Source organism: Cervus elaphus, chromosome 21 (assembly GCF_910594005.1).
Source record: "Cervus elaphus chromosome 21, mCerEla1.1, whole genome shotgun sequence".
In the NCBI taxonomy this organism is placed as follows: domain Eukaryota; kingdom Metazoa; phylum Chordata; class Mammalia; order Artiodactyla; family Cervidae; genus Cervus; species Cervus elaphus.
Window position 1 is genome coordinate 64,241,313 of NC_057835.1, and position 14,146 is coordinate 64,255,458.

At 42.5% G+C, this 14,146-nt stretch overlaps 1 protein-coding gene across 4 annotated transcripts in view; it reads right to left on the reverse strand.

Moving 5' to 3' along the window:
• Positions 1-14,146, reverse strand: part of GRHL2 (grainyhead like transcription factor 2) — a 166,445-nt gene that overhangs the window by 118,848 nt on the left and 33,451 nt on the right. For all 4 annotated transcript variants that reach the window (XM_043879827.1, XM_043879826.1, XM_043879825.1 and 1 more), the window contains exon 2: positions 1,245-1,440. In XM_043879827.1, coding sequence (XP_043735762.1) covers positions 1,245-1,412 — 168 coding nt within the window. In that variant the 5' untranslated portion in view covers positions 1,413-1,440. The remainder of the gene's footprint in view (positions 1-1,244; positions 1,441-14,146) is intronic.

Here is a 14,146-nt window from a genome sequence, read left to right on the forward strand (position 1 = left end):
AGTATTTTTGTAATGCAAGTGAATTACATTCATTTTGTTTTAAGGGTTTTTCAAAATAAATACTGAGTGCCCAGTGAAACAAAGGGAGACAGATTTTGGAATTGCTGCAAAAGTCTACCATAAAAGCATTCATTGGTATATTTCTTACTAAAGTGAAAAATCTAGAAATCCTGATGTTTCTTATAAAATAGAATATCTAGAAGCAAACTAGGGAGTTCCCTGGCACCCCAGCTGTTAGGACTTGGCACTTTTACTGCTGCGTTCACTGCCATGGGACTGGCTTCAGTCCCTGGTTGGGGAACTAAGATCCTGCACATCACAGGATTTGGCCAAAAAATAAATAAATAAAAACATAAAGGGTCTCATTATTTCATTTATCTATTTCATTTTATTAATTTATTTATTTTTGGTTGCACCATGCAGCATGTGGGATCTTAATTCCCCAACCAGGCATGGAACCCACGCCCCCTGCAATGGAAGCACAGAGTCTTAACCACTGATCACCAGGGAAGTCCCATATTACTTAATTTTAAAATAATAATAAAATAAAATAAGAAATAAAAGCAACTTCAATGCCCCCAAACAGCAATGACTAAAATACGGTACAGCCACACAATGCAATATTCCTTATTCACCAAAAATCATCAAGTAAAAATGGCAGCAAAGAAGTACTGCAATATGATATGAAGTAGGAATTAAATGTGAAAGTGAAAGTCCCTCAGCTGTGTCCGACTCTTTGCAACCCATGGACTATACAGTTCATGGAATTCTCCAAGCCAGAATACTTAAGTGGGTAGCCGTTCCCTTCTGCAGGGGATCTTCCCAACCCAGGGATCGAACCCATGTCTCCTGCATTGCAGGAGCATTCTTTACCAGTTGAGTCACAAGGGCAGCCCAAGAACACTGGAGTGGGTAGCCTATCCCTTCTCCAGTGGATCTTCCCCAGCCAGGAATCAAACCCAGGTCTCCGGCCTTGCAGGCATTAAACATAGATATTATGTACGCTTGTAAACAGCGGGCACAGAAGTAAGTATCCGAAAAGGAAAACTCCCTCTGGGCAGGGGTGAAGTTGGGCTTCACAGACGGGAAAGCAGGGAAGCAATGAGACAAGAAGAGGGTGAGTTCCACGGTGAGTGTGGAAATACCCTCAGTTCTCTGGCCGGGGACGGAGCGCTTGTGCTCTCTGCCCAGAGAGGGGCGGCCCTGGGGGCCGAGCGCGGAGGGGGCGGGGCTGCGCGGTCTACCTTGTAGTAGTCATACAGAAGGCCAAGCGCGGCCGCGCTGTCCTCGTCGCCGTTGATGCTCATCATTGCCTTGGTGGCCGCCGTCAGGGGGTTCTCCAAATACGACTTCCAGGCCTCATCCTCACTGGTGTAGGCTCTTCGGGTATTAAATGGAGGGTCACTGGGCATGGGCACTAAGGCCACCAGTCGTTTATTACTGCGAAAGCAAGAGAAATGCGAGGTTCATGATCAGAGAAGTGTTCTTTTCCCACTAAATATGCACATGGAATAAAAATATGCACGTGATTTGGTTCACTCGTACTTCCCCAGAGTGGAAAAGAAGGAAGATTAATACTAAAGTGATGGCCACGTCACATTGATAAAGCCACTGATTTATTTCTTGACCGTCCAGGAGAGGTAATAATGACCTTTAAAAGGTAGTGTAGAAGTAGTTTAAGTTGACTCCCTTCACACTTAGCTTTTCATAACCAATCAGTTCAGGAGCCAAATCATTTTATTTGATTATCCTTCATTAATATATATTAGAATGAAACCCTGGGAGGGAACAGGCTTCATTTAATTCTGTAAGTTCTAGTGTATAAATATGTGCAACACATTAAAAGTAATCGGCATGTCAATGGCGGTTAAAAAACAGTTTTATCTAGTGTAATTTACACTGTAACTGCTAGCGAATTATAGACCAGTCCAAGTCCTTTAATTTAAAAGGCAATAGAAGCTAGAGAAACAAGGCACAAGGCGTTCTGCAGATATGATGCATCATACGGATGCGAAGCAACAGGAAAGAGATGAACTCTGTACATGAGTCCTGTGTTCCATGGGATCCTACTATATTTAAAGGACATCGAAGCTACAGATCATAAAAGATCATCACGGAGGGTGAGGAGGGCACCGGAAGAATCTTCAGCAGACAAGAGGGGCTGGAGTTGTTTGTCAGTCCTAACCAAGCCAAACTCAGGTAAAGCAGCAAATGACCATCACAGCAATTTCTTAAGGATTCAATCAATAATAGCTCAAGTACCTGGTGGCTCCGATGGTAAAGAATCCGCCTGCAGTGCAGGTGACTCACCTGGGGTTGATCCCTAGGTCGGGAAGATCCCCTGGAGAAGGGAATGGCTACCCACTCCAGTATTCTTGCCTGGATAATTCCATGGATAGAGGAGCCTGGCGGGCTATAGTCCACAGGGTCACAAAGAGTTGAGCACAACTGAGTGACTTTCACTTTCACCCCTAAACCACCGCAGTCCTCAACAGCACACCCCAGACTTGTTCATTGAAATGAAATCAGAAAGTAACAATGAGACACTGTATTTCAGTAACACCTGGGTCTACTCCGGGTAACGTGACTCAGACAAGGGGCACGATTGCAAAGGCAGCATGTATGCCGATCAGTGGAAAGTCATCCAGCAAGAAGAGCCTTCCGATGATCATTCAGTAAAGACAAACCTTTTTGCTGATATTCCTGCAGGGCCCTCTAACGGTAGATGGTCTCCCAACTCACTTTGTGGTGGAAAACTGGTGTGAACTCACAACAAAGGCTGTGTTGAGGGCCCTTTGTGGAGGCATGGTGATCAGCGGAGGGTCAGAAAATGCCATTGGTGACATATATAGGTGGGGGTCGGCGGGGGCGGGAAGCTGCATTGAGCAGAGTGGAATTTTAGGTGGTCTCCAAATTTTAGATGGTTTGAACTCTTAGTGCCAGTGGCTTGGTAGAACTGATTGGGAGGAAAGAGAAAATAATGACCAAACTGTACATGAATTGAATTAGAAGGGTAAAAACCAAGTTTCTGGAAGTAAACGGGAAAACCCTGGTGGAAGGCCTTTCTAACCATTCGGCTGTGTGGTGACACGGAGCAGCACAGGCTCTGGAAGTGAGTCTCTGTTCACTGTTTACAGAGGAGGAACACTGCTTGAGGTTTCTTCGTGCCTTACATAAAGGCAGCACCATTTTTAGTTTCTTAAGGAAACTCCATACTGTTTTTTCCTTAGTCAAGTGGGTGAGTGAAAGTCACTCAGACGTGTCTGACTCTTTGTGACCCCAAGGACTGTACAATCCATGCAATTCTCCAGATGAGAATACCGGAGTGGGCAGCCTTTCCCTTCTCCAGGGCATCTTCCCAACCCAGGGATCAAATCCAGGTCTTCCACATTGCAGGAGGATTCTTTACCATCTGAGCCACCAGGGAAGCCCAAGAATACTGGAGTGGGTAGCCTATCCCTTCTCCAGGGGATCTTCCCGACCCAGGAATCGAACCGGGATCTCCTGCATTGCAGGTGGATTCTTTACCAACTGAGCTACCTGGAAGCCCTTTTTCCTTATTAGCTGCACCAATTTACATTCTCACCAAGGGTGTAGGAGGGTTCCCTTCTCTCCACACCCTCTCCAGCATCTATTGCTTCTGGCTTTTTTGATGACAGCCATTCTGACTGATGTGAATGGATAACCAACAAGGACCTACTGTATAGCACATGGAACTCTGCTTAATATCGCGAAACAACCTAATTGGGGAAAGAATTTGAAAAAGGATACATGGATAAGTGAATCACTTTGTGGTACAGCTGACACTAACACAACATTGTTAATCAACTCTACTCCAGTAAAAAACAAAGAGTTAAAACACAAAGCAGTACAATGCCCACCCTACTAACCTCACAGTATGACTGTGAGAACTCAAGAAGATAGTGGATAAAACGATTGTAAAGTGAACAACAATGACAAGTATTAGTCTCACGACACAGTTCTATATTCCTAGAAAGTTTGAGGGCATAGCGACTTTTGGTTATAACGTAGAAGTGCTAAAGGTAGTCATTAATTAAGGGAGTCTGTAATTGTTCACTTAGCTATTTTCCATAAGAGCCCAACAGACACCAAATTATCATGCTATATGTGGAGGGTGTGATGGCAAAGGACATGGGCATGCCCTGGAGCCCACATAGCCTGAAATCCAGGAAGGGAAAGCAAGCACTGGTGTTACATGCGTGATGAGCATGAGAAATGAACAGTGTCATGAGTGAGGGTTTATGACAGAGGGGACTAACCTAGCCAGAGGATCCAGGAGGAAGCAAAGTTCCCACAAAGACCCGAAGGAAAGGCAGGAGAGTGCTGGTCAGTGGTGAAATGGGCAGATGTGGGAAATATTTTTTTAAGTGAAGAATGTATTGGTAATGCAAAACAAATGGGATTTTCTGACAAAAGGAGCACATTTGTATTCATTTTGGAAAGTCCAAGAAATTTACATATTTTATATACAATGGTGTATTAGTCATTAAAAAAAAGAATGAAAAAAAATGAAAAATAAAAAAGAATGAAATAATGCCATCTGCAGCAACATAGATGGACCTAGAGACGGTCATACTAAGTGAAGTAGATCAGAGAAAGACAAATACCATATGATATCCCTTATGTGTGGAATCTAAATTATGACACAAATGAACTTATCTACAAAAGCAGAAACAGACTCACAGACATAGAGAACAGACTTGTGATTGCTAATGGCAGGTGAGGTGGGGGAGGGATGGGGTGGGAGTTTGGGGTTAGCAATCCAAACTAGTACATCAGTTCAGTTCAGTTCAGTCGCTCAGTCGTGTCCGACTCTTTGCGACCCCATGAACCGCAGCACGCCAGGCCTCCCTGTCCATCACCAACTCCCGGAGCCCACCCAAACCCCTATCCATTGAGTCAGTGATGCCATCCAACCATCTCATCCTCTGTCATCCCCTTCTCCTTCTGCCCTCAATCTTTCCCAGCATCAGGGTCTTTTCAAGAAAGTCAGCTCTTCGCATCAGGTGACCAAAGTATTGGAGTTTCAGCTTCAACATCAGTCCTTCTAATGAACACCCAGGACTGATCTCCTTTAGGATGGCCTGGTTGGATCTCCTTGCAGTCCAAGGGACTCTCAAGAGTCTTCTCCAACACCACAATTCAAAAGCATCAATTCTTTGGCACCCAGCTTTCTTCACGGTCCAACTCTCACATCCATACATGACCACCGGAAAACCATAGCCTTGACTAGACGAACCTTTGTTGGCAAAGTAATGTCTCTGCTTTTTAATACGCTGTCTAGGTTGGTCATAACTTTCCTTCCAAGGAGTAAGCGTCTTTTAATTTCATGGCTGCAATCACCATCTGCAGTGACTTTGGAGCCCAGAAAAATAAAGTCAGCCACTGTTTCCACTGTTTTCCCATCTATTTGCCATGAAGTGATGGGACCGGATGCCATGATCTTAGTTTTCTGAATGTTGAGCTTTAAGCCAACTTTTTCACTCTCCTCTTTCACTTTCATCAGGAGGCTCTTTAGTTCTTCACTTTCTGCCATAAGGGTGGTGTTATCTGCATATCTGAGGTTACTGATATTTCTCCCGACACACAGAGAACGGCTAAACACCAAAGCCCTACTAGATAGCACAGGGACCTATACTCAATATCTTGTGATAAACCATAATGGGAAAGGATATAAAAAAAGAATGTATACATATATGTATAATTGAATCTCTTCACTGTGCAGCAGAAATTAATACATCATAAATCAACTACTCTTCAATGTAAAAAAAAAAATTACAGATTTTGATTTAACAGTAAAACAGCATTTCCATGTTGTGGACATTACTAATCACAGTGGATAGAGTTGGATTTAGAGACAGAATTTCGGTGGACTCCTAAGGGTCTGTAAGTGGGAGAAATGAAGTCTCTGGGAGGACCAAGAAGACAGTGCTAGTGGGCCACATGGGGCGGTGCCATGACCACCCCTCCCAGCCACTTAGTAGAAGCCACCCTGGGGGCCTGGTCTACAGCCTTCACTTAGAGGGCAAAATAGAGGAATCTGAACCCTAATTTCTGCCCAGGAGTGCCCACATATCATGTATACTTCCTAAAATCATCCGGCAGGAAGGAGGAGCTTTAGGTTATTCGTAGTGACCTCACCATTGGAAAAGATGGGGATTTGACTCTCCTTACTTAACAAAAGCTGGGAGGCGGGGTGGGGGTGGGTTGGGGGTGGAGTGTTAATTACAACACTGGCTAATTTCCAAAATTCAGCAGGAAGCGCCAGGGTGAAGGATAAGAGCCAACTCTTAATTTACACTAAGTTGTGTCCTCATTCACTGGAGAGATTTTTTCCTTGAGTCTTCCTTCTTCTCCCTCCTGCTGAGTCTCCTGGATTGCTGATTTCATATGTTCCCAGCACAAATGTTCACTTGTAAATCTAGATTCATCAGCTTTTCTATGAAGAAATGCTTGATGAATCCTTACATGATCAATAGAAAAAAATATTCTGGGAAAATACAACCTTGCTAGTTGTTTCTGTTCACATTTTTTGATGGCCAAAGGAGTTTTATGCTCTTCCCTTTAACTGCATAATGACTTTGTTTTGTTTTGTTTTTTTCCATAGATTATAATCTCTCTGGTACAGAGCACTGTTGAATAAAGCTTGGTTTAATAAAAACAGAACAATCTCTCTGGTACATTGAGCAAAAATGTAGACCTGTAAAGAAAGGAAAGTTTCCACAGAACAGCTTTTACCAAAGTTTGGAACACTTTCTGGACGTGAGTTTCATCATTACTCTTTTGGAATGGTAGTTCTAATCATGCGCTGGTCAGCTTTTTAAATATCCTTTCAGTAGCTTTAGGTGTGCAATTTTCTGAGTTGCTTTGAACACAGGATACATCAACTATAAACCTGATCCCTGTTCTTCCTTGGAGGAAAGTTTACATTAGCACCTAAGTATTCCCAGCAAGGCTAAAGGTCTTGTTAGATCATAGATTATTTTTTTTTGTCTTTCATTTGTTTCTTTAATCCACTACTTCATTTTGTTGATGCTGGGAGAAAAACTAACAGATGAGTGATTCATCAACTGAAATAGTGAAAGAGGTGGAGCTTTCATGAGACTGAGATCATAACCAACAGGTCAAGAAAAACTCCAGATCACTCTACCACAACCTATTGTGCCCTGGGGCATTAGTAAGAGTCTAACAGAGAGAATGCTTTGCTGGGGAGAAGCATACAGAACTTAACACATAATGCCTTCACCTCCTAAAAATATGTGCAGTAATAATCAACAAATTCAGACATAAATTCATTTCACTTGGGACCACAGAAAACCAGGACAGTGAAGTTTCACATCAAATTATCACTTTCAATTCATTTCTTACCATTCTTTAAAAAAAAAAATTCCTAGAAGAGCTTTAGTCTTTCTTTGTGGGGAGGGTTGTTTGGGAGCTTTTTGCCTTAATTTAGGGGGAGAATGGTTAAACTTCAGTTTTAATCTCAGCTCTGTCAATTTCTGAATTTGGATGAGGTACTTTACTTCTTCAAGCCTCTGTTTCTTCCTCTGTATCATATCAGACTGACAGTGTTGTTCTAAAGGTAAACTGAGATATTCACATACAATGAGCCTGGTACATTACAGATCTTCAATAAATAATAGTTAGAAGTATTCTCTTTAGAACTGATTCTATTAATGACCTCCACTCAAAATCCAACAGACGGTTCTCCGTTCTTAATCTCCTTGGATTTTCTTGGCCATTTCTCACTTCTGTAAAATCTTGCCTGGCCTGGCTTCGAAGATACTGTACAAGGGCAGTTCTCCTCTGTAGCCAAACATTCTTTTCCAGTTGCTACTCTGCGTGCATGCGAAGTCGCTTCAGTCACTCCTGACTCTTTGCAACCCTATGGACGGTAGCTCACCAGGCTCTTCTGTCCATGGGATTCTCCAGGCAAGAATACTAGAGTGGGCTGCCATGCACTTCTCCAGGGGATCTTCCCAACTTAGGGATCAAATCCCCATCTCTTCCATCTCCTGTGTTGGCCAGCGGGTTCTTTACCACGAGCACCACCTGCAAAGCCTAAGTTCTACTCTCCTCTTCCTGTTCTAACTCTCATCATTCCTGGGCCCTTGGTTCTTTTCTCTCCATTGTTGATTCACATGGCTTTCATTCATCCTCTACTTTCATGTCTAACAGACATGTATCACCTAAGAGCCGGTTCTGCCTTCTCTCTCAGATGTCCTGTTGTCAACTTAAACTCAATCCAGAACTAAGGTAACCATCATTTCTCAGTTGAGCACACCTCATCATCACCTGTTCCTAGTTATCCAGAGCCAAATCTTATGTACTGGTTTAAAATATAGACTCTGTGGGCAGGGAGGTGGGAGGGGACACCCACAGCTGATTCATGTCACTGTATGGCAAAAACCACCACAATATGGTAAAGTAATTAGCCTCTAATTAAAATAAATAAATTTAAAATAAAATAAAATATAGACTCTGGAGCCAGATGGCCTGGGTATAAATTCTGGCTGCACCGCTTATTGGCTGTGTAACCTTGGCTGAGTTAGTTAACCTTTCTGGGCACCAGTTTCCTCACCTGAAAAACTGAGATGTACTCCCAAATGAAGCAGAATAATATCCACTCTCTCGGATTTTCTCAGAATTAAAATTGACACAGTATAAAAGTATCATGTGTGTTAGCTATTATACTTTCTCTTGTCCCTTATATGGAGTCAGTCACCACATCCACCATCACAGTCTTATCTCTTCATGCCTCCAAGTGGTCTCGTTATCCTTCAGCTTTCCCTGCCTTCAACCCCTATTGAACCCCTGTGGAATCACCTTCGTAGCTAATTACTTGCAAGAGTGTTCTATGTTTCTTCACCACCTGTAATATCGAGTCCAAAATCCTCCATCTGATACTTAGGATTCTCCATTATCGGGCCCCTACCTACTTCTCAAAATTTATCCCTACTTGCTTAGCATACGGAGTTGAACCATTTAGCTCAAGTTCCGCAAAGAAGCCCCATTTCTATATCCATGCTTTTGCTCAGACTGTTCCCTGGCCCGAAATTCCCTTCCTGCTTCTCTCCATCTAAATTCTACTCTTAGCAAAGTCCAGCTCCAACATCCCATCTTGCAGAAAATACTCCCTGATTGTTCCTATTTGAGTTTTTAAGGGCTTTCCTGTACTACAAACTCCTATAGTGTGTAATACACATGTGTATTATTTACTACCTGTGCTGGACTGTGCTTAGTCTCTCGGTCATGTCCAGCTCTTTGCGACCCCATGGACTGTAACCCACCAGGCTCCTCTGTCCATGGGGATTCTCCAGGCAAGAATACTGGAGTGGGTTGCCATGCCCTCCTCCAGGGGATCTTCCCAACCCAGAGATCAAACCCAGGTCTCCCGTGTCACAGGCGGATTCTCTACCGTCTGAGCCACCAGGGAAGCCCAAGAATAATGGAGTGGGTAGCCTATCCCTTCTCCAGGGGCTCTTCCCGACCCAGGAATCGAACTGGGGTCTCCTGCATTGCAGGCAGATTCTTTACCAGCTGAGCTACCAGGGAAGCCCATTTACTATATATTCTACCATTTAATTTTTACTATGCAAAGAATACCAACTATGGAAAGAAAATTGTTATTCAGCTGTTAGATCCACCAGCTACACCAAAAAAGTGGCACTCGTTAATCAAAAAGCCAGCAGTTCCCGTACATGGTTCAGTCTATCCTACACCACGTCCCTGACCTGCCTTGGATTCCCAATCTGTCTGACTTCACTCAAAGATCTGTGAATCCCTCTTCTCCAACTTTGCACTGGCTTTCTTCTAAAAGCATTAGTCCCCACTCTATGACACATACACACACACACACACACACACACCTCCCTGAGTCAAGTAGCACACCTAGATACTTGGACTGGCCCCAGGCATTTATCTCTTAAAAGGCAGCTAACACAGAGTCATCCATGAACCTTCATTTTCTTCCATCCACTTCATTTAAAAATCCTATAGATATTACCTTCAAAATATACCTAGACTGTGACCTCTTCTCACCTTTCCACTGCAAGTATGCTGCTGCAAGCCACCATCATCTTCTACTTGGATTACCACAATGGTCTCTGAGGTAGGCAACCTCCACTACGGGCTCCCAACAATCCGTGCCTCCTAGAACTCACAGCTTTGTGGAGTGCCCACCTACACTGTACCAGACTTTGACATGATCAATAGCAGATGGCAAAAGTGACTGTATGGCACTCCTAGAATTAGATAATGAAAGTCTTCCATTTTGATAAGTCTCTGTCTTTCTCTCTCTTGCTCCTCTCTTATTCTGGGGAAACTAAACTGCCATATTACAGTGAGGAACTGAAGCCTTGACTAACAATTAATGAGAAACTGAAGACCACCACCAACCTTTGAGGGAGCTTAGTACATCCTGCAGGCAAAGTCAAGTATGAAATTAATTATAGCCCCAGATGACAGCCTGAGTGCAGCCTTACAGAGACCCTGAGCCACGGCCATCTCCAGCTAAGCTACTCTTAGACTCCTGACCATCAGAAACTGTGTAAGATAATGTTTGCTATTTTAGCTGCCAAGTCTTTAGATACTATGTTACCCAGCAACAGAGAGCTAATACTGTTTCTGAATAAACCTCCCTGCTTTCACCATTGTCCCCCTCCTCCCTCCAGTCTATTCTCAACAAAGCAGCATCTAGAGAAATCCCATTAAGACATAAATCAGATCAGGCTACTCCCATCCTCAGTCCTATATTATCCCCATTTTCCTTAGAGGTCAAGGTCCTTCCGGCGGTCTTCCAGGTCCTACAGACCTCTCCTCCCTTACTTCTCCCAGCTTCCCTCCTGGTACTCACTCCACTTGTCATTCTCCGCCCACATTCTGATCCTCTTTCTTGGTCTCCATGTCTCTACCCTCAGGTCTTGACTCCAGCTGTTTTTCATCTTTCTGGAATGCTCTTTCCTGCAATATCCCCACATGACTCTCTCGCCCCCTCTAAACTTCTGCCCAGATCTCACCACAGTGAGGCATAATCCTGACTACCTTTATTAATGCAGTGACCTGCCTCCACCCACCCTCGTTGTTCAGTCACTAAGTCATGTCCGACTCTGTGACCCCAAAGACTGCAGTACATCAGGCTTCCCTGTCCTTCACCGTCTCCTGGAGTTTGCTCAAATTCATGTCCACTGAGTCAGTGATACTGCCTACCCTAAAAATCTCAATTCCTCCAAACTTTACATCTCCCTTACACAGCTTCTATTCTTTTTTTAAAAGTATTTATTTATTTGGTTGTGCTGGGTCTTAGTTGCAGCATGTGGGATCCCCAGGTGTAGCAAGTGAGATTTAGCTCTCCAACGAAGAATCAAATCATCATCACCCCCTTTCCAGCATTGGGCACAGGGTCTGAGCCACTGAACTACCAGGGAAGCCCCTTCTCCTTTCTTCCCTGGTAGGCACCATCTGCTCATCCAATGTAGCCTACTTACTATGTTCTGTGTTCATGGTCTATCTACCCCCACGAGAATGTAAGCTCCACGGGATGGAGATTCTTTTTTTTTCCCCTTACGGATGTATCACAAGCACTGAACGATGCCTGCCACTCAATTAAATTTGTTGAATGAGTGAATAAAAGTTCAGTTGAAGAATTGAAGTGTAAGTTGGAGTTTAAAGGACTAGGAAGATCACAACATTGTAAATCAACGAAACTCCAATAAAAATTAATGTTTTGAAAAGGTTAAAAAATAAAAGAGTCAAGTACTATGAAGGGATTGGGGGAGCTATTTTTTTCCATTTTGATAAAATCAGTTTATAGTATATTTGTAAATTGGTTGTGAACTGTAAAGGGCTACACAAATGCAAGTTGCCTTAATTGTAAGAAGCAGAATTATAAAATAAATTTAACAAGTGTTGATCCTAAAGTGTCCTTCTCTCAACTCTTAAACAAAATGCGGATTCATTCTTCTCTTCTCCTGAAATAAGAGCTGTGAGTGCATGCTAAGTCGCTTCAGTCATGTACAACTCTTTTGGTATGGACTGTAGCCCACCAGGCTCCTCTGTCCAAGGGATTCTCCAGGCAAGAATACTAGAGAGGGTTGTCGTGCCCTCCTCCAGGGGATCTTCCCAACCCAGGAATTGAACCCACATGTCTTATGTCTCCTGCATTGGCAGGCAGGATCTTTACCACTAGTGCCACCTGGGAAGCCCCAAAATATGAGCTACACACGAGGAAATCAAGCAGACTTATGTGGAGACCAGAGACAAAACTAGAGGAAAACTGAGCCCTGCTCAGCAAAGCACTGCGATTCGTGACCCTTCCTCCCACCTGTTGTCTATCATCCCCAACACGGACTTGAGTTGGCGACAAAAGAATTTCTGCACCTCTCTTTAAGAAGTGAAGTTTGGGGACTTCCCAGATGGTCCAGTGATTAAGACTCTGCTTCTACTGTGTGTGTTGGGGGTGGGAGGGGGCAGGTTCCATCCCTGGGAAGATCCTGCATGTCTTGTAACACAGCCAAAAGGAAGAAAAAATGAAGTTTTACCTAGAGATTATCCTCCTAAGTGGAGTAAGTCAGATAGACAAAGACAAATACCATATGATGTCACTTACATTATGGAATCTAAAAAAATGATACAGATGAACTTACTTACAAAACAGAAATAAACTCACAGACATAGAAAACAAACTTAGGGTAACCAGAAGAGAAACGTGGGAGGAGAGGAATAAATTAGAAGTATGGAATTAACAGATACACATTACTATATATAAAATAGATAAATAAGGACCTACTGCATAGCACAGTAATAATATATAACAAAAAAGAATCTGAAAAAGAATATCTATATATATGTATATATATTATACACACACACATATATATATATAACTGAAACACTTTGCTGTACATCAGAAATAGTGTAAATCAACTATACTTCAATTAAAAAAAGAAGTGACATTTTAAAATGATTCTCAGGATTTCATGCTATGTTCTTTGTCTCAATATCCCCCTCCTTCTCTCTGTCCGTTTCTCTCTCTCTCTATCACACACACACAACCTTTATCTCGAGATTATATGAATTCTATTTTCCAAATAGAATGCCTCTTCTTATACTGAGTCTTCAACACTTGGAATTTAATCTTCATCCACTTCAATTTCTCGTAGCTGATTTAACGTAACTGCTTACTGACAGATAATCACTTCAGCTTCTCAGCCAAAAAGACAAAAAAAACGACCATATTCAGATCCTAAATTTAAGGGCAAGATTTAAGAACTGACAATCACTCTTTCTTTGGAAATCCTGGCATTTTCTCCAGTAACAGAATAAGAGTTTCAAATGGAAACTAATGAACCAACCATCCTGACCAGGGCTAATGTCACAATTTAAATGCCAAAAATGTTAGTCATTTCACTAGTAGCTACTTTCAATAACATCCCCCCTTTTGGTGCTTGCTAGAGGCAAATCACAAGAGATAACAGATACTTTCCATGTTGGAACAAGGGTTGAAATTGATTAGGAAGTTTCTACACTGAGCATTTGTCCTTAATGACTCTAACTTTTTGCCCTTGACCAAATCCATATATAAGTCAAAGGAAATAAAATGAATCCAAAAGTCTGGGGTCACATCGATAGTCTTATGTTGAAGATGGTTGTATTTGACAAAGAGAATTTTGATTAATTCAGTGAAAATATTATAATGCTCTCATAGAAAATGCATATAAACCATATAAAACACAGTTCTTAAAAATAAGTGGATTTTAAAACAAAACTTGTTTATTAAAATTAAGATAGTTCCATTTAAAACATATTAACTGCAGAATACACTGATCCATTGACTGAAGGTCTCTCTCACCCAGGCCCTAGGTTTGCTGGTACCCATGGGCTACAGTCTGTGGGGTCACAGAGACTCAGACACGACTGAGCAGCTGAGTATGCACAGACACAAGCATCCTTCATCCACCTACTAATCAATCAAGGACTCAGAGGATTAGGGATATAATTAAGAAGCAGCTGGAAAGGCACATCATCAAGCAGTAGAAACAAACAGGAGGAAAAAGAAACAAAAATGGAAAGTAAAAGAAAGAGGACAAGAAAATAATTTTTAAAATGGAGAGAATTTGTAGAGTTT